This window comes from Taeniopygia guttata, chromosome 6 (assembly GCF_048771995.1).
Source record: "Taeniopygia guttata chromosome 6, bTaeGut7.mat, whole genome shotgun sequence".
In the NCBI taxonomy this organism is placed as follows: Eukaryota; Metazoa; Chordata; class Aves; order Passeriformes; family Estrildidae; genus Taeniopygia; species Taeniopygia guttata.
This window is the reverse complement of record NC_133031.1, coordinates 21,993,157-22,020,558: the sequence shown is the minus strand read 5'-3', so window position 1 is coordinate 22,020,558 and position 27,402 is coordinate 21,993,157. Positions and strand designations below refer to the sequence as shown.

Here is a 27,402-nt window from a genome sequence, read left to right as displayed (position 1 = left end):
ATTGTATTTTGGAACTATAAGAAAGGTACTGAAAGGACTATACTTCAGAAATGTGTGTCATGATGTAGAATGGAACTTGTAGAGCAAAGTCCATTGAAAAATAATAAGTCCCAATTTATTTTTTCTAAAAGATTACAAGCAGAGATTAAGTGAATCTCCATGAAATACTGTTGGGTTTATTATTTAACCCTGCTAGATCCTATCTTAATTAAACTGTCACATTTTTATACTTGAGTTAAAAAACAAAGCAAAACAAAAAACAAAGAACAGAGACATAGAACTTCTGCTTCCTGTGGTTTATTTCACTTCATATAAAATATTCATATGCTATGTATTCCTACCAAGCTGCAAAGCTGGGAACTTTGCCATAACTATGCTCACAGCAGCAGTTTAGCTGCTGTGCTCCAGTTTCCTCTTTCCTCTCATACCTGTACAGCTGTGCTATTTTCTTGGCACACAATATAACAAATTTAACATTTCCTGTGTCATTTTCAAAAGCAAAAATCAACAGCTAAATAGTTTTGTTTTATCCAGTAGCAGCTAAACTGAAATTAAGCATAACAGCTGCCTCATAAAACTTACAGAAAGTCTAAAATAGTGGCAATAAATACCTATGTGTCAAAGCAGCCCAGATAAAGCATTTACACAGTTTTCTACAGATTATACATGTAGGATCCAGAATAGAACTCTTAATTTCCTTTTTTCCCCAAGAATTCAATTCGTTTTGTTTCAGATACTAATTGCCTCCTTCTGTTCAATACCTGCTTCAATCTTGCTTTATAAATTATTTTACCCTCCCTCCTTCCTCAGACTTTCAAAGTTGATGGGATTGAAAGGCAGTATGTGGAAATACACGTTTATAGGAGAATCCAGCTGAGCTCTCCCTTAGTGCAGATCCAGAGACGAGATCAATACTTGGTTCTCCTCCAGCTTTTCAGAGAACCTATATAAAGATGGAGCTTTTGGAAAACTGCATAATGACATAACCAGCATTTATGTAAAGCACTGTTTAGAGGAAGGTTTCCTTCAGAATGAGTTGGTTTGCTAAAACCAGACAAACCTGAATCTGGAGTGCGTTTTCACTCTCAAATGCCACATCCATGGTATTTTACTCCTAAGAGTTTTCTCCAATGCTCTTCCAGATTATACCAAAGCATAAGCCATAACTTTGAGACTCACATTAGGGTAAAAAATTTAAATACTATAATACCAGAGATGATGTAGACAAATGCCCTCCTTAACCCATCACCGTTTCCATTCCCATACATTTAAATTTTTTTCATTTTCAAAATTGGCCATTAAATTTAGATTAATATTAAACTGACTTCAAAGGGGAAATAAACAATGAGTGATTCAGATAAGCTAAAGACACAATTTATATGCACACACATGAAAATTGACAGATTTAAGATAAATTAGAAATGCACATTTTAAAAGTGAAAAAATAGAAATTTTGCTAAGTGTTGTGCTTTCCTTGCTCTCTGTCCAGAAGACAATAGAAATGTTAGGAACACCCACTGAACTCCTGAAACATATCTATAATGGAAAGAGCCAAATATGTCCTCCAAAAACATAGGCGAAAGCTTCTATCACAGTCTTTATATGACTATATTTATTGAATTTAAATGTGTCAAACAGCATTACTACGCATTATTTCAAAACATATAAATATTTTCCTACCTTAGCTCACTTTCTATTCTGAAACCTTTTCTTCTTCCCAGTTCCATCAAAAACATCCTTCTGGTCATCCCCATTTTCCTCTGCATAATAAAAATGACAAAGTTACTGAATTTTATTTCATAACTGCAGGAAAGTTTTGGGGAATGCAACCCTTTCTGTCTCTTCCTCTGGGAGATTACAGCTGGAGCTTTGAACCTGTCCATGGTACAAAGTAGAAGTGCTTTCCCTTAGTAAAATAGATGTAACATGCTTTCTGCAGGCAACAGCTGTATTTGATATCACCACCCATTGAAGTAATTTTCCTGTTTCCCCTCTGAAATCAAAAGCAGGTGCTACACAAGCAGAAACATCACTCACTCTCTACCAGCTGGGACCTCTTCAACAGAAATACTCCAGCCAGGTGTGAAGATTATTTAATTCCTTAAAACAGCCATTGCCTGCAAAGACTATCCAAGTAATATTGATCAACCAAATAATCTCAAAATTTCAACCAAGTCTTCAGCTAATTGAATGACCCAGTTCCACCTTTTTGCACCCAGTGACCTCCAAACAGCTGCGGAGCAGATTGTGGAGGCCATTTACATTCCTTATCTGGAGGAAGGGGTACTGCTCATCGCAGAACTACACCAACGTTTTTGCCAGTGTCATGTCATATCCATTTCTGTATCTCCCTGAATTTCTTTTAGAGCAAGATGAGCACAATAAATCAGGCATACAGCCTCTGCATCTACTTCAGCACGAATCTACTTCAGTGGTAAATACACCTATTCCCACGTCAAGCTGGATTTTTTTTTAACATAGCAGAGAATTTTGGATATTACCAGTCCTTCACAACACACCAGAAATGTTACATGTTATGGAAGCAAGGTGGAAAAATTTAGGAAAAAATCCTAAATCAGGTCTATCCATTATATTTTCAGTTCTTTTATTACAGATGGATATACAGCTGAGTTTCAGGAAAGTTAATCAAAATCTGTTTCCTGCAATTACGGCCTGAATTTAAGATTAAATTATAGAAGTATTGCAGACATTTTCTGAGCCCTATAGCTCTCACTGCTTCAGCTGTATCATTGCAGATATAAGAAATACTTTTCATCAGAATAGAAACTAACCATCCAAAATTAATATAGAGCTTTCAGCTCTGGAGTCTTCCTGAGGCCATGAAAAAAAAATATACATAGTGCAGTATATAGATTATACTGGATTCATTTCTTCCCTTGCCTAGGGATAACCCAAAAGCCAAAATATCTATGCCTCATTTGGATTTATAACATTAAAATTGTCAAAATAAATCATTTCAAGGTTATTTTGAAATTATATGAGATATTTTCATAGGAACTGGAAAATGGACAAGCTGACTTTAAGAGGCTTATTCAAAAGAAAACCAGAAATGAATCTGGTATTAAGGCTGAGCAATCTGCTTTGGTTTTTCCATGTCTTTTATCCAGACTACTAATTAACCATTGAACACTGGTCACTTCCCTGTTTATAACTTTCCTAGGCTGGTAAAATACTTTATCTCAATCCTTACATGGAATAATGTATTGGAGAACAGATTCTTTACACATGTTAAACAAAGTTTTATTTTATGTTATAATTAATTCAGTGCTCTATAACATGTAAATATAATTTTCCCCAGTGTAACATCAATATGCTCAGTGCCAGTAAAATCCTTCTGGCTTGAATAACAAGTTTTTATTCCTTTGTGTTACTGTTATAAGTCTTAAGCCAGCTTTTCGAGGGTATTTATGTGCCAAAAAGCTGCAAACAGAGACCTAGTGGGATTTTCAAAATATCTAAGCAACCTAGGCACTTGGCTCCTTTGGAAATCAATTTCTGGCTTTGAACCTAATGCAAAGAGATTTTCTCTAATAAACACAGTATAATATGAAAAAGTCTCTGCCAATTATGCAATTTTATTAAATGTACATTCTAAAATTAGCAGAATTTCCATATCCCAGATGAGTGAATTACTTACTCTCCTATAATATTATATCATAATATTTTTGACAGTACCACAGAAAGTAGAACATGCACTAGAGAGAAAGCAAATACAACAGAGAAAAAGCATGTCTATTTTTTATGACAAAGGAAAGTATACTTTTACCTGAGTCATGACACCATATATGAATTGTGGCCTAAAACCACTGAAACTTGCAGAAATTTTCCATCTCATTACAGCCTCATGGAGTTCAGAGTATTTCACATTCCTTGAGGGAAATCTGAACAAACTTTTATGTCCTTGCTATGGATCACTGTTGAACACTATCAAAGGCAAAGATTAAGATTTTGACACAAATACTGATGGCCATTTAAGTAAACATTTTTCATCACTTGCTGACACCCACATCGGGTGCCAGCAACAGCATCCCAAACTCCTCTGAGGAGCAGAGTGCTAATCAACTTCAAAGGGAGGTTCTTTGAGAGGAAAAGTGCTGCAAAACACATCCCCTCTGAATTACAGTATTCACATGTCCTCAGTGCACGTTTTTGATTATTGTCTGTCTTTCAGTGCCCTGATGTCATGTGAGCTGCATTGTAAATATTTTATAAAATAGTACTTGTCCATTCATGCAGCTTTCATGAGGAGAATTGTGAAATTTGCCTTTAACATATCCCAAATACCAACAATAAAAATCAGAGAAGTGATTGGATGTTTTCTTATTTCACATTTAGTAATTTTTCTTCAGTAATTCAGTATTTTCCAATGAACCAATTCATGGAAATTTTTGAATGCTTCTCACATTTGTTTTTGTGTAGATATTCCCATTACTACTCTTCTGCTTGAATTCTGGCTTTCTTGACTGCTAAGCATTTCCTTTGTCATTTATACCTGTGTTACCAATCTTTCAGCGTCTAAAAATCATACAGCAGGTGTTTTTCCTAGTTTAAAAATAAATTCCCCAAATCCATTTTTATAGTCTCAAGCTGCAGCTGGGGAGATTCAGGTTAAACATTAGGAGGAATTTCTTCACAGAAAGGGTGATTAGTCATAGGAATGAGTGCACCTGGAGCTGGTGGAGTCACCATTCCTGGAGGTGCTTAAGGAAAGACTGAATGTGGCACTTGGTATCACGTCTGGTTGACAAGGTGGTGTTCAGTCAAAGGTGGGACTCAGTGTTAGGGGTATTTTCCAGCCTTATTGATTCTGTGATATTTTTATTCTTTGAACCACTAGTATATTTTTAGGGGGCAGTTCTGAGCTATAGGTGCTTGAATTATTCCCATCAAAGGTGACAAACTCCATAAGGAGCCATATGACCAAGAATTCAAAAAAACTTAGATAAATGATGGTATGATTTGAATGTGCCCACTTGGCTGTATGATGTTATTATATTGGCATATAAAGTTTACTTAGAGAGGACACAAAATTCTGCAGCTGTTGTCATCAAATTTACAATATTTGTGATATATATGGCCAAAAGTGCTGGTTATCTTTTTTTTTTTTTTTTTTTTTTTTTTTTTTTTTTTTGGCTACCCAATTAAAAATGAAAATCTGAATAAAAAGAATTTATTTGGAAACATCTCTCAGATCATACCAAGAGCTAACAGCTTGTTTAACTTACTGCATACAGAGGTATTCTACAAAGGTTAGGTTTTTTTCCCTAAGCCCTTTCTGAAGAAACTAGGGGAGAGCAATATCGTAGTTCTGAATAATTAAATAGAGCAATAGGGTTCTCCCTTACAGCACAGGGGAAAAGTAATTGGTGACAAATCCTGGCAGGAGCTGTTTCCTACTCACATCAATATGCCTATATTCCCTGGAAACTATTATTTTCACTCATCCTTCAGTCTCTCTGTTCAGTAACAAGGTTTACAATTGTTCTCTTCAGTTACTCTGCCTATGGTAGCTGCTTCTCTTTGTTGTGATTGTTATTGGACTATTCTTTGATTTTTGTGCTGGTATATCAATGGTTTTCTTTATACTTTAGTCTCATGAGAGCCTTGTGAACCTTTAGCAACAAGCAGAGACATATCTGCATAATCCCATCACTATACATGGCCAGGCAGCTCCTTTGACAGTTACACATCTCTTCCAAGCATAGTTTACAATGGTAAATCTGCCTGGATTTTGAGCAGCATCTCACTGGTAGTATTAAAGATATTTCCATTAACTAAGAAATACCAGACAACCTTCCAGAGATGAGGAGCTACACAAACAGGGTTGCACAGTCTAAATTTAGGCAGCTGTAAATGTTACTTATCTCAGCAATGACTCAATATTGTTTCTGTGGAAATTTCAGAAACTTCTTCTATAACTGTATAAGACTAGAAATAAACACGGTTAAATTATAATAAAATTAAAACACTGTTATAATAACTCCTATCATTCTTTATCTATAAATAATATTTATGTCCTCTTCTGCTCCTCTAGTAGGACACTGCATATAAAACATCTAATTGTTCATTTATCTTCTTTTATTTAGTTGTTGTAATAGTTACTAAGGTGGTAGAATTGATGCACTTTGCAGTGACACTGCAACATTTCCAGACATATTTACATTACAGAATGTACAAACATGTGTGAGATTTATACCTTCTACATTTACAGGTAGTAAAGCATGATGAATTTAATAAGGAAAAATATACCTAAACCAAAATAATGAAAACTGGGAAAAGGCTATTGCCATGATTCACATAAATCTTTCAATTTTTAGTAGTACAGGAAAGCTCCCACACCATCAATCTGAGGAGATAATCTGCCCAATTAATATAAAAGAGAGAAGTAAGTAAGAATAAGTACCATAAATAATGGTGTTGCAAAGGGAAGAAAAACTTATGAATATTATACAAAATGCCCCCTTCTTAAGAGCTTATGGAAGTCAAACCAAGATAAATTTTATCCGTTTTTGGCTATTGAGGAAAAGCAACAGGTAATACCTAACAGCACAGTGAGTCCTGACAGAGATCTTTCTGCACACTCCACTGAAATAAGCTGCAGGAAAAAGTCAGAGCCAGCACCAGAGAAGCCAAAGGAATTGCTGATGTGGATTAGACACATCTATGTGCTAAGTACAGAGAGAAAACAAAACAGATGTTCATCCAAGTGATGTGTTGTGAATTTTGCAGGTGAAGGAAAAATAAATTAGAAGCCTTTTTTTTTAATCCTAGAAATTTGAACTGAAGGAATGTGAAAAGCAGAGTGGAATAGAGCAGAATTCTCACCTTTTTAATTTATTTAGGTGCTGCGTTCCACTAATGCAGAACTAATTACAGCAGAAGTAACTAGCTAGGTAATTAATTCATAGCAGAAAATTTTAGACTCAGGCAGCAGGAATTTTATAACACAAAACAGTTTTTGACAGTTTCCACAAAAAGCATACTTTCCATTTCTTACTGACTTCACCTAATAATTTGGCAGCTGCCTCAGTATCACAAAATACTTATAGATTTTTTATTTTGCAGAGTGGATTTGATGGCTCTACCTTCAACTACAAAGAAGGCTAATTTATTTTCAACTGCATAAAAAAATATTTCTCCAAGCTATGAGCCATTTTTTTTCCAGACTATCTCAAGGTTTGCTTCCATTGTTTCATCTTGCAGAAAACTCAGTATTACTTAATCAATTCAAAGTTGCATTAGCCCCCAGAAACTGCGCCCCAGTGTAGCACTACATGTTTACTTAGCAGTGAACATATGTTGGCCGATTTTTACAAAAAAGAAACCACTGTCTGTAGAACATTTTTGAAAAGGCAGCCCTTAGAGTCATCTGATTCTTTAGATGATAGGTACAAGTCTCATGCCATTATTTTATCTTGCACACCTGCTTATTAGAAAATTTCATCACAAGCTTTGACGCATTTTTTATACTTTTCAAAGACACACAGTACATTTGCACCTGAGGTAGTTACATTATGAGCTTTATCCCTCTTTTCTGTGTTTTCTGTTGCAGAGAAGATTCAGTTTTAAGAAACAGAAGTTAATTTTCTTCTATGTAAAAATTCAGACTAAATATACTGTCACATAGCTATTAATCAGCTGGTAATTCAATATTTAAGTGACAAATCAAAAGAACACAACATAATAAGAATTTCACCGGAAAACTTCAATTTCTTTCTTCCCATAAGGTTTCCTATATCCTTCTGCTTTTTCTTCTCCTGTGCTAAACTTATTATTATTATGTATTTTGAAGCACAACAGTCAGAAGGACATAAAGCAGGTAAACATATTTGAAAATGCTGCTCTGTTGCAATTTACTCAAATTTTACTAAAAATACATGCTATTTTTAGTCACTTTGCACTTTGTGGTGTTATCAAGGACACAATTCAATATCATAGCTTTCTTTTGCTGTCAGCAGATCATTGTGAGGTTTGTAGTGCACTAGAATTCAAAATGTCATCCATACAAACAAGAAAAACAAAATAGGGGCTAAATTTGTCTGTGCAACACTGTTATTTTACAAATATGTAAATCAGGACTAGTTAGAGGCCTAAAGGCCTAAATCCTGAGACTGTGCTGTGGTTATAGGCAGCAGGTACCAGTAGATCCCAAAATAATTATATAGCCAAGAAATAATATTTTGACAAGTTAAGTACATACATGTTTTCAAAAACCAGCCAGCTCATTTCCTGATACTCTGGGCTGCTCTTCTGCAAGCTTGAGTCAAATACCAGAGAAGTCACACCAACCTGCCACTCAAGCTTTCACTCTCCCAAGCAAACGAGTAAAAGAGGAGAATTTGTAGATATTTAGGCCAAACCACCAAGTTACTTACATGAGGCACTGAGGAAAATAGTGCTTTTTCTCTCTTTTGGCCTTAGCCAACAGTCTGTGTTCTACAGGCTCATCACACAGAACACCTGAATTTCTCAGCATAACATGCACAGCTGCTGTACAATGACCTTCAAAGAACAAGGAAGCCATAACAGTGTACCCAGACTACAGCTTTGACAGCTGTGAGTGAATGTATATCAAATCATGTCAAGAAGTCTGTAGAGGAAGATACTCAATACTACTAAACTACTAAAATAATGATATAAGATGTAGTCATGCTTTTTAATGTATTGGAAAGTAATCTAAGATGTCTCTTCTGAGTAATGAAATTTTATATAAACAAAATGGGACAGGATATAGAAACTACACACAAGTTTAGTTAAAGAACTGTATCATAATCACTGAACCATGCAGTTAACATTGATAAAATTTTATTTTGCTAAGAGTATGGGTTTGTATCTACAGAAAATCTGACATTCCATTATCTTGTGTAGGCATCTAATAAAGTACAAAATGTGCCATATTGCACAACCTGCAGAGGGAAAAATCCATGCATATTTTCATACTTCAGTAAATCCAGAAAGTTCTTTGTCATTATTACATTATTACAGAGAGTAATTATATGTATGCTTTCCTTTTATACAGACTCAATGGATTCCGGGCTCCTTATTTCACTTGTATACAGGTTGTATAGTTAAAATGTCTTCTTGATCCTACACATTGTACAAGTGTTAAAAACAAGGAGAGAAGGTTGAATCGGGGACAACCAGGTGATTGGGGACAGAGAGGGCACACAATTGTGGGCAATTATGCTCAGCTTAGATGGCTGGGAAAAAAAAAGGTTCAGATCAACTTTTCAAGAGCTGTTGCTGTTCGGTTGTAAACAGCATGGTGAAAGGAACCAATCATATATATTTTTTTATTAATAATGGCAAAGAGAGGTTAAAGAAACTACCTAAATAAGACTGTAAGAGTAAATGTTTCTAGGAGGGAATGAACTCACATTTCATGGAGAAGGTATTAGAGGAAGTAATATTCCTCACTTTTATCAACCATTTAGACATATTCTCATTACTGCTTATTGGTCAAAATCATGAGACAACAAAACACAAACCCAGGAGCCTTTGTGGTATGATAGGAAGCCAGCACACACGCTCCCTCTGCTTCACAGCAAACCACAGCAGGATCACCTCATGTCACCTCCACAGCTGCACAGCCCACAAGCAGGTTACAGCACAAATACCTCTGTAAACAAGCAGCAGCACAGCACGAAAGGGTAAAGGTGAGGGGCAGAAATTAAGGAAAACTCTTTCAAAGGACTAAGCAGTAGACAGTTGGCAATACTTCTTCAGACCAGTTCTACTTTATGTATTTGCTTTCATAGTGTGCTCTCAAAGCTATGTTAAACAGCTTGGCACAGGAATATAGCACATTCATTGGGTAAAATCATTAGGAAAATAATGGAAAAGAAACTTGTAAAATGAAACTACTAAATATACAGTGCACAACAGGTGGAGTTACAATTTATCACTACCTTGTCAGTCACAGTACTGTACATTTGACATCAAACCTTACAACTCGGCCTCTCTCCAAAATGTCTGAGCCAAAAGAAGTCAACTGCTGCACCTGACTCCATAAACCATCCGGGAAAATTTGAAAAACCTTGCCCTTGCAAATCCTGAGAAAACTAAGGATAGAAGATCCAGCTGAGAAGGCATTTAATATATAGTAAAGCCAGTCACTTTATTAATCACTTTTAAGAAAGGCTAGATCAATTATCTCCAGAGCAAGCAAGGAAGATTTTAGCAATGCATCAAAACAATGATCACTCAGATTTTTTTCTTGTCAAATTTGAGACTATTTTTTCCTTACAGTAATGACTGAAGGTCTGTCCTGTTGCTGTATTTCCCAAGAAGCCACATTAAATTGACATCTATTTAAACAGATGCATTAAAAACACTCAACTTTGTTAAGATTGCATCAGTACCACAAATAAACCAGACACACCCAAATATACATCATTTTGCACCCCAATTCATGCCGAATATGCCTGAAAAGTAGTAAATCTCAGAGCAATCAGTCTAATATCTTATTTGTTGGATCTTTGTAAGATTTTGGTAACAGCACTGAACAGTGATTGGGGTGGGGGTTGACTATGGTTTGGATTTTTTAAAAATATATGCTCTTGTTTAAACAAGTTGCAGGCATCTCGTTAACTATGCTCTTGGTTTTTAATAGTCATATTTTGACACATCAGGACAAGCCGTAATGAGATAGACTTAAATATATTTAGACTCATGTGATGCAATATGCAGATATCTTGATGTATTCAAACTCTCACCAGAAATACATGGCAAATGTGATCCATTCACCTTCATCAATTTTTATGCAGGTGATGGCAAATTTACAAACACCAGAAACTCTTTATCAAAACTGAATATTTTTATGAAGTATATTCTTAAGTTCAATCATAGTCACAGGATATAAAACAAGCAGGTTTTCTTACATAAATCAATTTCTGTTAAGTCAAAGGTCACACTCTATAGTCATTTCCAACCTTAATGCCTATGAATTTACGGACCTATTTGAAGACTTCATGAAAAAGAGGACCAAGATGAGTGCTGTGATTTCTACACTAAGTAGAAATAATTTCATTTTCATTCCTGGTTTAAGGCCAGCTTCTGGATTATTTCTGCTTCAGCTAGTATGATTGAAACACAAATAGATGGCAAGGAAAAACTTGTGTTTCAATAAGCGACTCTTCTAAGGTTTTTAGAAACCGAAATAAGTAAACAAGCGTTCAGTAGGACCTAGGGAGGAGTGGTGCCCTTTACAACTGGTGCAGAAGAAATGTGCTTTTAACTTGCATACTGCTGCATTCACATATATACACTTTTCACTTCTATGAATGTTAAAAACATTTTGTCTGCATTGGGTAGGTCAAATGCTCAAAGTTGAAAACATTTATCATTCAGTTGGTATGACTTTATTGGAGACAGCAGTCATATATCAACAAAGATTCAGGACAGTGACTTTTCCTGAGGGATTCAGGGAGTACACTAACCAGAGGCACATTTTCTTGCTATTCAACTGCTTATTACTGTATCATCCAGGAGAGCACATTATACCATAATATTTTGCTTAATGGCTGAATATGATGCATGCCTTTTTAAGACATGACAAGTCCAGTCTCACTGCACATATGACCCTTATGACCCCTCATATAAAATTTAGTTCTATCCATTGAGGTTTAATTTCTTTCTTCATGTGATTTTTTCTAAATATAATTTTCTAACCTAATCTCATAAATTTAACTGAAACTTGTAAGCGGATAATACTGTCCATAAAATGGAAATTAATCATTTTTAAGGCCAGATTCCAGTGTTACATCTAGCAGTATTTTATCCAGAAATATTTGAACAGTAAACTGAAATGGAGAAATGATGCCTTAAGTTTTAGCTTTCATATTTTCCAGATTCTGTACTGCTATAGTATATAACTCTGTTCAAGTTCTCTTCACAATTTAGTCAGACAAAACAATCCTTTTCCAGCCAGACAACCAAGGGCACCATTGCAGCTTCAGGCCCAAAAAGTAAACAACAGGGAACTGAGGAGAGCAATTTGGGAGGATGGGAATTTATAACCTGAAGCTGTAATTGACAATTAACCCCAGTATGTAAATGGACCAAAACTTATGAAAGTGTGAAAACTCATGACTCTCAGTCCATCTTGGGTAGAGCCACGGCCAGGCTCTTGTACTGCCCAAGGTGTATCCCTTGAAGGCCTTTCTAATAAAAACCTACTTTATTCCTTTAACACTGTCTAACCTCTGTTCTAGGTAGCCTCACAAGGCATCAGAAAGAATTGTTCAGTGAACAATTTAGATTAATTACTTCAAAACAAAGGGATGATATTGCTACATGAGGACAAGTCTATGCTAAGAACAACTCAGCTAAAATTCCTTTTTCTGTGGTCACTGTTTTTGCTGGGGAAAGGAAGGACCATCAAATACTCAAATAGTTCACCTGAGAAAGGAGCAGCAACTACTGTTCCAGACTGAGAACACATTCCTTGTTTCCTCTAGACACAAACTTATTTCAAGTAAAAGTAATCCTTTCAAAAAATGAAACTATTATCTCTGGCTCATTAAGACAAATTTCAGTATTTTTGTCCATTTTCAGAGATGGTTTGATAGAGATAAAGTATTGTTTTCAATTACTGTTGACACAGTTCTTGAACTTGGTTTACTAAAGCATAAAAGCATACATTAAATGTCTGTGTTCAATATCACTCATTCCTAAATGTCTAACTCAGAAATCACTGTTTAATCAATCCAAAAGTGGAGACAAAATCCATTAGGCTTACAATCAATGACTGTAGATCGTCTTCAAATAAAGTCTTCACTAAAGAGCTCATGTCAAACTGAGCAAATATTAAGTCCTGAAGTTATATAATCAGCAAAAATCTATTCACCAGAAAGTGCACCAGCCAGAACTTGACATATCATAACACAGCTTTTATTTACAAGGTGGTGTTTGCTCATGGGGAATATCAGTCCTGGCTGACAAAAAAGAAGATGAAACTTTAACATTTATCTCCCTTTCATATGCTAGTCATAATAAAAATGAATTTGAAAATGTTTTCTAGAGTTAGAACAATATTTTGATAATGAAGGCTCAGTGAGAGTCTGTTGCATATTACTACAGTGCAAAATTCTGTATTTGTTGTATTTTCACTGCTGACAAACAGGGAAACATTAAGAATTCTGTCTAACTTTGGTAATTATGACTTGTTTAGATTGTGTAAATTTAACAAGAACATGGAGATTCCCAAATAAAAGGCAAAGTATAGCACTTTCTTTCCAAAGCATGGCTTTGCTCTATTGCCTTGCACACAAAATTTTCCAGGATAAACTAATAGCCAACTGTCATGTTAAGCCCCCTTGACACCAAGTGTCAGTTATCAAAAAAAAAAAAAAAAATCTTATATCTTGTCATTAATCTGCACTGGGTTTTATCCACAGATCTCAAAATAAGCCAATGAGCTGCCAACCCTGACAGCTGCAAATGTCTCCTGCATGAACATTTACTGTGGGCTAGATTCCTATCTCAGTTACAGCAGTAACAATGAAAGGTCCTTTTGTAAGCAACATCAACATGAAAGAAGTACATCAATTATCTATGGTAAAATTACAGGTAGAACCTGCAAGAATATGGGAACGAAAATTAAACAGTAATTTTGTATGTATAAATATTACAAATTTAACTCATAATATATTAACCATCCAGTCAAATAAATGAGGAAACTATTCCAAGCAACAAAAAAAACCCCACCCCTCCATTTTTGAAAATTAATTATACTGGTTCTGCATCAGTAAGACATCTGCTATTTGATTTTATGCTTACATGAGGTAAAAACTATTTTGAGTCTAAAGAACTGCCAAACTCTTTTAAGATACTACTTTTCACTACCAACAGGAGATCAACCTCCTTGCATTAGATCTTCTTTCTCTGCTCCTGAACTCTAAGGATTCAATGCAGTTGAATACTCCCCCTTATGGACTGCTACAACATGACATTATAGTGCTCTGTATTTCTCTGAACTAAATGCTACCACCTCCTACATGCACTGTATGTATAGCAACAGAGCTAAGATAGGTCCAGAGTATTACAATCCATAGAAACTGATTCATTTCACTAAGTCTGTGATAGCAGATATTTGCAACTGCAAATTGTCATTCTTTGTTTTGCTTTGTTTTGTTCATCATTACTAAATTTCAGAATAAATATATAGGAAGAGAATTGATTCAGTCAGATCTGCTGACTAGTGTTTTGTTCTTATTGGAATTTACCCTGGACAATAAATACATCTAAGCATTTTTGTTAGAAGATTTGCCACTGCAATGACTTATTTGAAATCATATTTGTTAATCCTGTAAGAATCAAATGTAGAACAGTGAAATAAAATCAAATTAAAATAGTATTCACTATATTTTCCTGAGGAAGTGGAAAAAACTGTACAGTATCTATATGTGGCCCACTAGCACCTATTCTCTGTGTATATTTGGTGAGAAAGCTTTCACCTCCAAGTTCACTACTCGTTCTTCAAATCAAGCAGTCTATTTCAAAATGGACTTGCAACTTCATTGTGCTAATCTTTTAGAAGAAAGCTTTACTAGTTAGACCTTGTAAAAGACTGGCTGCCCTAGATTATAATTCATTCAACTTAAATACCTTAAAATTCATAAAGTCTTTCCTGGTTTCTGTTTTCACCCTATTACTGACTGAAAACACACAGGGTCTCTCACCTGCTATAACTGACTGTAACAGCTTATTCCTCAGGGCAGTTTGTGTCAACACACATTCCCTGTTCTACCACATCCTCATAAGCTTGAGGAGTGGAAAGTGTGTTGATATTTTGAATCTGAAATGTTATTCAAACAGCAAAATGCATAGTTACCATTGATCCTCTTCACTTCTTTTTAACACCAATTCATCCTCTCAAAATGTGCAGAAAAACATTAATTAACAGTGATATAATTTCACCTCCCTTGTGCTGTGTCAGTCCAGCAAAGTGCTCTGTTCTCTTGCAAAGTCTTCAGAATTCAGCTGGTAACTTCAAAGAACAGCAAGCATTAACTTCCCCCAGCAGATCCTGTAACATTAAGCAAAGCACACTAAGGATTAAGATCCTTTCTGGAAATAAACAGAACTTCATTTGATTCAAGTTCTTCTCCCTGAACTTTAACTGAGTGGTTCTGGGGTCATTCTAATAAAACAGTTCACTAAAAGGCATCCTTTCTGAAAGTGCTTTTATCTTTGCTTATTCCATTCATAAAAACGAATGTGTTTATCTGCAATGGATTTGCAATTTAGATATCTAAACAAAATAATCGGATTAACAGTTTTCTGCAGCATATTCTGTGGGATTTAATGTAAAAAATTTGTTTAGAACATTTAACACTCAAAGTGTGCAAACAATATAAAGGATAAAATCAACAACGGAACTTGGCAAAAACCTCTTAAAATCCCTTCAAAAAAAAATTAAGCTTCAATACTGAAACTCCATATAACATTTGACAAATAGTTCCCAGTACTATTTTCATCTTCTCTGTGAACAACAGGAATGGTGTCATCTCCATTCAAGAAGTTTATTTGATTTTGCTTTTAAAGTTTCCAAATAATGTTAAATTAAAAAACCAAAATTTCTCTATTAGGCAAAATTTTTATAACTTCCTTCTTAAAGGAAGTGATACTTCTAAAACAAGGAAGGTTATTCAGCATTTCTCCTAACTTCTACTATTATGAAGCTATCAAATAGCACTGAAATTGTATATGAAATGCTAAATTTCTACTTTGCTCTTTCTGGTACTGATTGAATTTGAACAGACATTTGTAAGACTGTATTTGTAAGGCAGATGTTCTAGGATTCTTCTATATGCAGTTGCACGATTTAGTTTTGAGGTTTTTAAACTGGAGTTCACAGTGGGAACTAATTGTAAATGTATTTTCTTACTAGTTAAAGGCAGTACAGATAAGGATATTTTTCTTAGAGAATTAAACACCATAAATATGAATGCTTTGTTTTTCAGACAGGGTGAACAGACACAGAAAGCTGCTTTTCCACAAAAGAATCACCTTGGTTTGAGGTGCTTCTAATCTTTCAGTAATGAGGGAAACACCCCACTCACACAGGCAATTTGTAATCTAAAAGCAGGCAAATTGACAGAAACTCATGGAAAAAAAAATAGGAGTCAGGAAGGTAATCCTTATGAATTAAAATATTGGCTCCCATCAAACAGAAGAGTCTGGTCTTTTTTTCAGTCAGATTTGTATCAGTAGCAGGGTGAACACCAGACTTTCAGAGACACAGCCAAAGTTGGCCACCATATTCCTCCCAGGATGTTCCTCACCTTCTTAGAGATTCTTAACCACACTTGTGCAGGAGAGGAGTTTCAGCTTATTTAGCTTAACAAGCAAGTATCTGGGCTCTCAGGTTTCCTGGGATATAGATAAAAAATCTGAAGGAGACTGATACAAGAAAACTCTCACAAAAAAATAATATTGCATTCTTTCTGGCCTTTCTCTCCTACTGTTCTGCTCTTACAGAAAGTCTTGACTCACAGGGGTTTGCATGGTGTGAGAAACAAGAGTTAAGAGAGCTGAGTGCAATTCATCTGTTATGAGAACAAAAAGGAAAATTAAAATAATTATTTTATCATGAAGTTCCTGAGTCCATCCAGAGCAGAACCTCAGTTCTTAAGACACTTAATTTCAATACCTAAATTAAAGCTTCCTTTTGGATCTGCAATTATTTATGAAGTCTTGATAGATAAAGTTATGGGGTAAAGAGGTCAGCAAGATCCTCAGGGGAAAAAAAAAAAAAAATTATTCAATGAGTCAGTGACTATGAGGCTTTCCCGGTGCAACCTGAAATTACTTGATGGTTACTATCCCTCACATGTTATTGAGCTTACTTTAACATCAGAAACAATCACATGACTGAAGCTGATGTAAGCACCCTGCAAACCACCAGTAGAAATCCAAAAGCTGGATGTGCTGGTGGAGCAACACTGATGGCATCATGTCAGTGATGGACACTGGATCAGAGTGCCTGCAGCACACACTCTCACAGAATATTAACTCTAAAGAATAAAAGGATTTCTCTGCCTGAAATTCCAACTAAAGGTCAGCCACCCAAGTCAACAGGAAAAAGTGGAGATGAATACAGATAAAAGTAATTTTACGAGGACATTAAATATCTTCTAATCTCTTATAAGCTATGGGCCATTCCAACTCATTCTGTTGATACAGGTGTATCAGGGCCAGTGAATGTTCCCATGGCTTTTGCACACATATGTGCCAATCACATACACAGCACAGCGTATGAAGCATTATGTATGCTGTATGTGCATACAGCACAGTTGACCAAGAGGAGAGAGTTACCAGGGAATTCAATTGTCTGCTGTAGTCTGTCAACAATGGAGAGATGCAAAATTGCAAGCAGAAATAATAGATCATGCTCTGTACAGTGGAAAGAGGTGACAAATGAGGCATGGGATGTTATGCAGAACATGTGCGTTCCAGAGGATGAAAGTCATCACTGCATCATCTGATTTCTAACTTCTGGCCTCAGTGGATAAGCATATCATAGTCAAATCTCATTGCTTTGAAGGTCACTGGTAAGGTTTTTATCAGCCTGACATTTGTTGTCAACTTTTTAAGTTCTCATTTCACTTTAATAACAAAGGAATGAGGACATGAAGGTTATGCGTAAAAAAACTCCCACTGATTTTTCATAAAATACTTGAATCTAAACAGACTTCAATTTATCAGGAATGTAGGTAACATTACCAAGTATTTATTCACATCATACCTCCAATCAGCTCTTGAAAACAGGCATGGAATTCAAAGGTAGGACTGCTTTTGAGGTGTTCAAAAACCTAAAAGAAGCATAAGAAAAACACTATACTAGAGTGCAAATTTTTGAGTTAATTTAGTCTCTTTCTCACTTCCTATGGTTTATGGTTCACTTCTCTAGAAGTGAAGTTAATGTTCACCAGTTCTAGAGAAAATCATATTTGTAGAGAAGTAAAGTACATGACTCAGGGAAAACAGGAAGCTTCTATTTCTATTACTGCTCAGTTTATTGTCTTGCAAATGCAAGTTTGCTCAATGCAGTGCAAGGGAAAACAAAAGGGGAAATCTGTTGAAAACCATAATTAAAACATTTACTATCCACCCAAATAGTAGCTTATCCTCCTTTATATTATCTGATAAAATAGCAGTGTTAAATATATTGACATAAGGTAAATAAATTATACTGTACACTGAAGTGGGAATTTTACAATTAAAATTCTTCTTGCAAATGCAGTTTAGCCAGTGTGTTTATTCCTCACATTGCTTCAAAGTACATTCATCATTTGAGATATATCATTCCCATGACAATGGGATCACAAGGAATTATGGTATAACAATGCTAGACCAAACAGACAGAATGTCAGCAGTGTCAAACTGGCAAATATATCATTTAACCAGAGATCAAAAGAGAAAATCTGAAGGTCAGAAATGCAATATTTATAATGCTGTCAGCAGATGGATGCATACCAAACACCTCATATCCAGACCCCTAAAAAGCTTATCAGAGGAATGTTTACAACACACAAGAGAAGTGTTACTGGAGTATCCTCCATTAGTTTCCAATGTGAATGAATACTGAGGCAAACATTTCTAAGTACCTTCCCCAGGAACAGCAAAAAATCTTGAAATACACTTTCATGGCACCAACATAAGCAGCAGTCAACTACTACCCTCGTTCCCACTAATTCCACCTGGTACAACAAAATCCCCCCCAGCATTTTTCCAATAAGTAATACATTTCCTTGGAAAGAAACCAACATGATTAGGATGGATGCTGGCTTTAGAAAAGAGGAGAGAATAAACAGAAACAACTTTGTATTGTCACTGATTCATACAAGGCACTTTGCCACTGTGCAAAGAAAGCTCATGTTTTTTCCTGAGTATCTCTGTGACAATGGAACTGGAAATGCTAAAGGTATGGGAGGAAGGTTGACAAAAGCAAGTTCACAAGAAAAATGAAAAGAGAATTGACATAAACACACCAAACTCTGGCTTTATTCAGCATATAACAATGGAAAACTGCTCCACATTTGGTGTGGGAGATAATCCATCACTGAGTGTTTTTTCCATTCATACCCCTCCTGTAATCATGAGAGCAGTTTACCTAGATGTAATTTCATTTAATACCATGGTGAAAGATGTTCAACATTACCATTACCTAAATGATAAACAAAGCAAAGCTAATAAGAATGATCTAGAATAAAAGGTTATGAAATGACAGTCTTAGAGTTTTGTGAGTCAAATGTGAAAAATTCAAAAGCAGTTTGTCATTTTCTTCCTGATAGCTTTTTCATTTACAGTTTATTAAACACAGTATCTCTCAAAATATCTTTTTTATATCTCCCCAAACACAGTCAGAATTTTTTTTAAAAATTAGATCTCTCAGTTTTCATTGTCCTTCTTATTGAGATTTTATCATATTCTCTGTTGACTGCCAAATAAACTCTGCACATTAAATTTTATCTATGTCAGCAGGCTAAAGACATAAGAAATGTAAAAGCCCTATTTATGGGCTTAACAAAAGCCCAAAAACCTTGAGAAACATTCTCTATTTATACAGCTTGTTTCCTCTCTCCTTTTCTTTACTTTTTGTACCCTTCCACTTCTAAAACCCTCTCCACTTGTCAATGTCTTCAATTTCTCTAACTTCTGTTTCTCAATCTATCTTCAAGCTCTCCTCCTCTTTGGAATTCCTCCTTTTGTCTGCCTTTATTTAACAGGCTTAGAACTTCATTTTCCCAACTTAATTTTCAGGAATATGCTGACTGGAAGTGGAGAGGAGGTTTGCTTATTTTTGGTCCAAACAATATCTGGATGCTGGCCAGCTGATAGACGCTCCACCCCGTCCCTCTTGAATAGTGAATAGCTTGCTTCCCTGAACCCTTTGGTCCTCCCAAAACAATCACTTCTTGCTCCTTTCCTTCCTTCCTTCCACATGCTCTCTTTGTGACAATAAGTAATGAATACCTTGCCCAAACAACTTTATATTGCAGATTCTGTTCTCAGACTTTCCCTCCTCTCCATGACATTTAGCCAATTTCCCTCAGACCTCCTTCTGTCCTACAGAAGTTCCTGGATTTTGCAGTGCCCTGTTCTCCCCATCCTGCTATTTATCCTTTCCAGTGGTATCTCAGTTGTTCGAAATAAGTAGGAGAACTGAAGTTCTGACCTTTGAGAATTCAGCTGGTACAAGTTTTTGAAGGAAACCTGCATGTCAGAATCACAGACACACTATAACATACCATGCAGTACCAAAACATACCATGGCACTGTGTTATATAGTATATGTGCACCAACAGGGTCAACTTTGCTGAGATCTTCCACTGTAAAATACCATGCAGTGATGCCCACTGAGAGCTGAGGTATTACTTTGACATTTTTCCATTCATTTCATAGCAGGAGTCATGGGCATGGTAAAATACTTTCTACATATATCAATGTTCAAGTCTCAAAAAGATCAATAGTGGTTGAACAAGAATTCATTATACTAACAAAATGCATCAGAGAATATTAAAAAAAATAAAACAAGCATCAGCCACAGCATTTCAAATTTAAGTTGCCTAGGAGTTTTATTTAAATAAAGCAAGACACTGAAATAATACTGAATTTATGTTTTTAAATTTACTCACTAGGTTTTAGTGCATAAAAATGTTGCCAGATAGAAAGCTGTTCATACATTTTCCATGTTTTATCAGAGTCAACACAGATGAATTTCAAAAGAGAGGTTTTATAAAGAAACTATATAAAGTCTAAGAGCAAACTATACAAGGCAGCACATGAATCTAGAGGAACAGACAGCAAGTTTTACCAATGTGTTCAAAAGAATAATAATCAAAAAAGAGTCTCAGTTAAACAGCAAAGAATACTGAGTACTCACAAAAGATATCACAACCAAGCACTACAGCATCAATTCCACCCTTCAAAAAAATCAAAGAGAATTTCTAATGAACAATGTCACTTTTGTAGCAGGTTGTGGTTTTATTACTGTTATATTTTATTATACTAGTTAAAAACATGAATTTTTGAAAATAAAAAGAAAACTGGGTGAAAAATCCAGGCTACAAACAAATGCCTATGAGAATAAGTACATTTTTAATGCGTGGTTCGTTGTGGCAAATCTCTCTAGACTAACAGCTGAATCTATTACTAGATCCAAAGAGAAGGTCAAACTAACAATGAAAAGCCATATCAAAAGATTTCACAAGGTTGAGTAATAACACAAAGACCAGTTGTCCTTGATACAATGGGGTTATGTCATGTATCCAGCCTCTCTGACAAAACATGCAAACAAAATCCCCCAGCATTCAACAATAATTAAAATTCAGTTGAAACTATACGCCCCAGAAATTGATTAAAGAATTACTGAAATAAAGAAAATGGGCATATTTATGCAGTCAAATCATTGTATAGCCTTGGTATAGCAATGGTACTAACCATCCTCAGCAAGTTTTTGGGGATCTGAGGTTTGTTTTCATATTTTTTTCCATTTGAGGCTTCTTTGGCTCTCAGTCTTTTGTGATCCCAAGAAAGGCCACACACCAAAACTAGAACAACAGACAGGAAAAACCCAGATGCCTATTTCATAACATGAAGATTTTCATAACTTTTGGACAAACATGGATCTATTATGTCCTCTGATTCTCCCTGCTACAGAGAATACTCTCACAGAAACAAGAATGGAGGAAAACACTGTGACAGCAAACAAGGAGATTGGCAAAGATCCATGAAGTTCTTAGGCAGGTGTAGTTCTCTTTGGCCTCTTAAAAACTCCTTAATTGACTTATCAAAATCATAAAAAACAATCTACTTCAGTCAAAAAGGAGACTCAAGACTCTGGAACTAGGTTTTCATACCTCATATATCTACAGGGCAAATATCTCCCCTTAAACATCATGGGGGAAGGAGGAGAGCAAACTAGAGAACAGCCAGCCCAACTTCAAATCTCACAAATATACAGTGCAAGTGTTGGGACTCAATATACCTATAAATTGTTTCTTGACTTTTCAGGAACAAACTGTGTCAAACCAGTCTCGTTTCCTTCCTCATTATGATACCTACCTAGATAAGGGGCACGAAGCCCATATTATCACTCAGGCTTTTATTAAGGTCCCACATAAAAATCATCACATGCAAACTAGAGAGAAAGTGATTAAAGCATTGTTTGTTGTAAGGTTATCTGACTCTCATTGAGAACATATTCTGTGAATAACTGCCAAACTCAAAGAGTATTTCAAGTAGAGTTCCACAGGGGTTTGTCCTGTTCTTAACTGTATTCAGGATTTTGTTAATAACATGGGTGCTGCATAGCAAGCATTCCTAAAGTCTATCAGGACATTATTGAACCAGAATTGGTTTCCATGAGCTAAACACTATACTGGGACCAGTTTAGACACCTCATTTTTCAGAAAGTTACAGCCCAATTGAAGAGTGTGCTGAAAGGGAAAAGACTTAAGTGTTTCCCAAACTATTACTTATGAACAAATGCTCCTGAAAATGGGATGGCACCTTCAGAAACAGCAGGATGTCCTAGTCAAGTCCATCTGGTGCTTATACAGCAATCATCCTTACAAACAGACATTTCCTTTTGCTCCCTCCAGCAGCAGAGCACAAAATTTAATCTAGATCTCCTTCTTGCTGTTCCACTTAAGGACATGGCGAATCTGATGCATCCCCAGCAACTCAGTTAAAAAAATGGGTTACTGAAATGTTTTCCAAGACTGACCCAATTTCCTCTAGTTATGTTTGATCCTGCCTCTCTGCTGAAGCCCTGCCAAGATCTCTCCAGGTCCCTTTCAGACTCTGTGATTTCTGTTGATTATGTTTCTTTTTTAATTTCCTGTTAAATGAAAAAAAGAAAAAAGACAAAACCAATTAGCAAGACTTTTATCAAACTTCTAGACAGATAGCTGTAAGCAAGACTTCATTTCCCAATGTTCTTTATAGTCTTATTTAGACTGAGTATATTCTAGCTTTTTACTTTAAGAAAGTTTTTCTCCCACCCACCATGAATGCCAAGCCTGTCAATCACACTAACAACAACAAAATACATATGGGACAGTTTAAGGAGGAAGAGCAGACATGAGAAACTGCTCCTTTAACTTACTTGGAGTCAACTCCAATGTGTGTGAATGGGAGAAAAAAAAAATGAGTATGTGGTAAGTCATGCTACTTTCATTATTTTTGTATAAAATGGGAAAAAACAAACAGGGACAACAGTTCATATTTTCTGTACTGTAATACATCATTGACCTATTTTGCTTACGTATATTTTCCTGGGGTAGTATTCTAATGTTACATCCAGTAAAACAAGTTGCTTGCTGCTGCTACGGGGTTTTGCAAAGCCAGATTTGACTAAAAGTTCTGAGATAAGTTTAACACATTTACTGCTTATGTTCATGAAGATATAGAGAGTATTTACTAAGAAATGCTTGTGGCATGATCTAGGAAACAGTTTTTATACTGCTTTTTAACTTTGAAATCACAAATTGAGAGCTTAATTTACATAAAGCCAAGGAACAGTAGCCTGCAAAAACTTGTTCTTTATGTTGCTTGCACATTTCAGACTCTAGGAAATGAACTTTAGCCAATATATAGTGTAAAGATGTGTTAACTCTGCTTGATATACAGGTTCTGTATGGGAATTAATTTATCTTTAGAGGACAAAATACCTGGTGTATAAAATGCACATATTTAGATTCCTCTGAAATTTGGTAGCTCTCAGGTACTAGATGTCTTTTTTCATTAGGGCTCAAAAAATGAAATTTCTACCTTTTTTTTTTTTTTTGTAGGAGTGAAATTGTAAAACAGTGCAGATTAAAATTGTTAATGTCTCCAGTAAGACACAAGTTTTTAAAATAGCAGATTACTCTCTGCCCACATACCAAATACATTTTTAAGCCTGCCAGAGTTCACAGCAGATCAGGAAGCTCCAGGGAATTTTCAAGAAGCAAGCGAGCCTGATCTGCCCTAGGCTAGTGCTGTTGCACATTCAAGTATCTAAATTCTGCTTCAAAATTTTATGTAAGCACCTGAAAGTTTGGAAAGAAACCATTTCTGTGGCCTGTCTTTATCTGGGGAACTCTGGAAGCCTCAGTATTCTGCTTAAGAGCTTCTCCCACTACAGACCTCACAGCCAGCATGTGTCCAAGTGCACATATTTATTTGGTTTTAACACACCATGGGAGGAGACACATTACGCAAAGGAACTAGAAGTATGGGAGTACTAAGTAGAATCAGTAATCAAATTTGGGGTTCCCCAGCCAAAAATTCTTGAAATAATCCCCTTGAGGGTAATGGAAAACAAGTGGAAGTGCATGACAATATTCTCCATTTCTGTCACACACACACACTTAAGGACAGAAAACTTTGATGGAGCCAAGGGCAGCACCAGCATCAAGAGAGGAGATGCAGGATCCCAGATGAACCTCCCCAAGTCCCTGGTCTTTTTTTCTCCCACTTGTCATTATGTTTAATCTGACTAAAACACTAATGGAAAAAAAGTTAGTGCAAATCTTGTAAGTCTCTTCAGTTGAACCACTTACATTTCATCCCTTTGGGAGCACAAAACTGAGCACACCCCAAACATATCTGCCTCAGTCAGTGGACAGAGGCAGACTGCATAAACATTGGCCTTTTAAGATACTGTCCTAAGAGCCTAGAACACAAATTAAGGCAATGTCAACACAGAAGAGCTAGCCACAATCTAGTGTTGAGGGAGAGCAGAGAGAAAGGATAGCAGAAGAAGGATGCCTGGGCACAGCAAGGTGGGGCAGCAGGCAGGGCAGAGCTGCAGCTCACCCTGCAGCCCAGCAGGCCGTGCAGGAAGGTGACAGCGGCTGGCAGCCAGGAGCAGTTTCATACCTCAGGACTTTCAAAAATGCTCCCGGCCTGATGAGGAGGAGGAGGAGGAGGAGGAGGAGCAGGTACGGCTGGCAGCACACACTGAACTGCAAAATTCTTAATGCACTATTTTTAATTTGCCTTTGAGATGTTCTGAACTAAGACTGCTAACACCTACTCAGTAAGCAAACAGCTTGTATCACATAAATATCTGCACTTCATATTATTCATGTTCCACACCTGATGCCATCTGTTATTTGGTAGTTTCCTGTAAGCAGCCATTAAACCTGTAACTCACACATCTCCTACCCAGCTGCTTCCCACCTTCACAATTCATGACAACTCTACAACAGACAAAATCAGCCCTGCACTCAAACTAGACAAGCAAAATTTCTTGTAAGGAATATATGCACCTCTCTCTTCTGGTTCTGCATACAATGGAAAGAGTATTGCTACCTCCTGTCATCCAGGAAGATGGTGCCCACCTTGGAAAAACTCACAGCCAACATTCTGAAACATTGAACAATACAAAGCACTAAGAAATTCAACATCATTTTTTCATAATAGGCCAGCCAAGAACCTCTAAAGTTTTTCTGAGCAGGCCAAATTTAAGAAGCAAGAGCTTCAATCTTATTTCTGAAACTCTAGGAGTGGAGTTTTGATGGACTCGGTGTTCTGCCAAATAGAAAATAGCAAAAAGGTAATCATTGGCAACAGCTGACCTGTCAGTCACTCTGACAGTAAAAATACATGCAGGAAAATTTTGAGGATAGCAGATGAGATGCTTCAACTTTTTCAGTAATGACAGGTATGTGCATATGTTCATATAACAACCAGTTTCCATATATTGGAGTCACTCACACAAGAACATTGGTACTTCCTAAATCACCCTTTACAGGCGTTCACTTTAAGTGACCAAACAGGAAAAAAGTTGCAAAAACTACTTCCTCCTCAGATTTCTACATCAGTAAAAACCAGTAAAGCAAGGGTTCAGTGTTGCTCATGCAGACAAGTCTTTCTCCCTGGATAGAAGCATGACCACAAAACTACCATCTCAAGAGGAGTTTGAGAACTGGACAGCTTTTCAAGTTGCAGATCTCTTAAGACAGGTACTGAATCTGTATGTAAGACTTTAGAGAGTTCAGTCTAAATTCAGCTAGCAGAAACACTGGATTTATCCTTGAAAACCAGATATCTTATCCTACATCTAGCACAAATATTTAAAAGTGCTAAAAATAGTTTAGTCACCACTTATTAATGTAACATGAGTTTTTTGGTACTCTCCTGTTTTCTGTAGAAATCTAATTCGTGATAGAAGCGAAGATCTCCAACATTACAAACTATTCAAAAAATGTTTCCTCACAGGAATATTGCTTATAAGAGAAAAGAAATTTCATGCCCAAATTTATTTCGTGCTGGGAAAAAATAATCATTTCAGGGAAAGTATGTCTAGTTTTATATTTGAATATAGCTTTAAAATTTACAGTATGACAATAAGAATCTACTGTTTATGTTTTCTTCTCAATGCATATATACACACAGTAGTTGCTAGATGTTGTTTAAGTTTAATGTACTTGACCTTTTTTGGGGCGGGGGGTGGGGGGGGTGGTTGAGTCATTCTTTTGCTGGCTTGTGTATTTATTTGTTCTACAATGTCCTTTCAAGTGTATCTAAAATAATCTGAGTTGCACAAAGTATTCCAAGCTCATTTTAAGACACCTTTCACTATCTTACTAATCTCCTCTCAGATAAATAAAATATATCCTCCATGATACAGCTTTTTTTAATCACATTTTTCTTCTCAACTTACTGAATACTATGACTCAGGTTTTAGAGTTCTACCTGTAACTTCTAAAGTCCATTCCTGCAACTGGATATATAATCTCATTTTATATCTCTTTTGTTCTTTTTTATGCAAGATACTCTATGTAATTTTGTATATAGGACTTTTTTTTTTTCTTGTGTTTATTCTAATTCTAACTGTAAGAACTCAAATCTTTTCCAGTACCTCCTTTACACCAACAGTGAAAATTCGTGGTCATTAAGGTTTCTCATCCTTTTCAGCTGAAGGAGCATACGATCTTCTTAGACAAATAATAATGCTATAAAGTCTTCCCACAGGAGCTCCTGTTTGTAGACACATAAAGTAGGCCACAGTTTAAAATAATAATTTTGTATTTTTTTTTCATTTTGCCTGTATGTAAATACATATGCTTATTCATGTACAACAGAAGTACGTGCTTATTTGTACAATTCATTCAAAATAAATAAAAAGACAACAAAACTAAAAATAGGTTCACAGTGGAGATGTAGCACAGGTGCACCCCTGCTCCCACACTGAGAAAGCAAACCTCTTCCATGGAATTAATTCATGCCATAAAGCTAAGCTGTGAACTCAGTACTGTGAACAGCTACTCAGAGGATTCATTAGCTCAAAGCCTTTCAGCTTAAAGGGAATCAGGCTAATTTATAGAAGTTAGGATGGTTTTTAAGTACCCTGCAAATTCTATGTAGAATACAATACAGAAA

At 36.0% G+C, this 27,402-nt stretch overlaps 2 protein-coding genes across 7 annotated transcripts in view; one reads left to right on the top strand and one right to left on the bottom strand.

Moving 5' to 3' along the window:
- The window catches only part of DNTT (DNA nucleotidylexotransferase), a 146,502-nt gene that overhangs the window by 78,991 nt on the left and 40,109 nt on the right, over positions 1-27,402 (bottom strand). For 3 of the 5 annotated variants that reach the window (XM_072931136.1, XM_072931138.1, XM_072931135.1), the window contains 2 exons: positions 17,771-17,837; positions 1,681-15,049 (listed from right to left, as the gene is read on the bottom strand). In XM_072931136.1, the coding sequence (XP_072787237.1) occupies positions 1,681-1,883 (203 nt within the window). In that variant the 5' untranslated portion in view covers positions 1,884-15,049; positions 17,771-17,837. The remainder of the gene's footprint in view (positions 1-1,680; positions 15,050-17,770; positions 17,838-27,402) is intronic. The other 2 variants (XM_030276146.4, XM_072931137.1) reach the window with 2 other exon arrangements.
- Positions 23,050-27,402, top strand: part of BLNK (B cell linker) — an 85,787-nt gene continuing 81,434 nt past the window's right edge. Inside the window, exon 1 of one of the 2 annotated variants that reach the window (XM_041716904.2) lies at positions 23,050-23,189. In XM_041716904.2, coding sequence (XP_041572838.2) covers positions 23,163-23,189 — 27 coding nt within the window. In that variant the 5' untranslated portion in view covers positions 23,050-23,162. Of the gene's footprint in view, positions 23,190-25,838; positions 25,983-27,402 lie in introns of those variants that run through there. The other variant, XM_012574603.5, reaches the window with a different exon arrangement.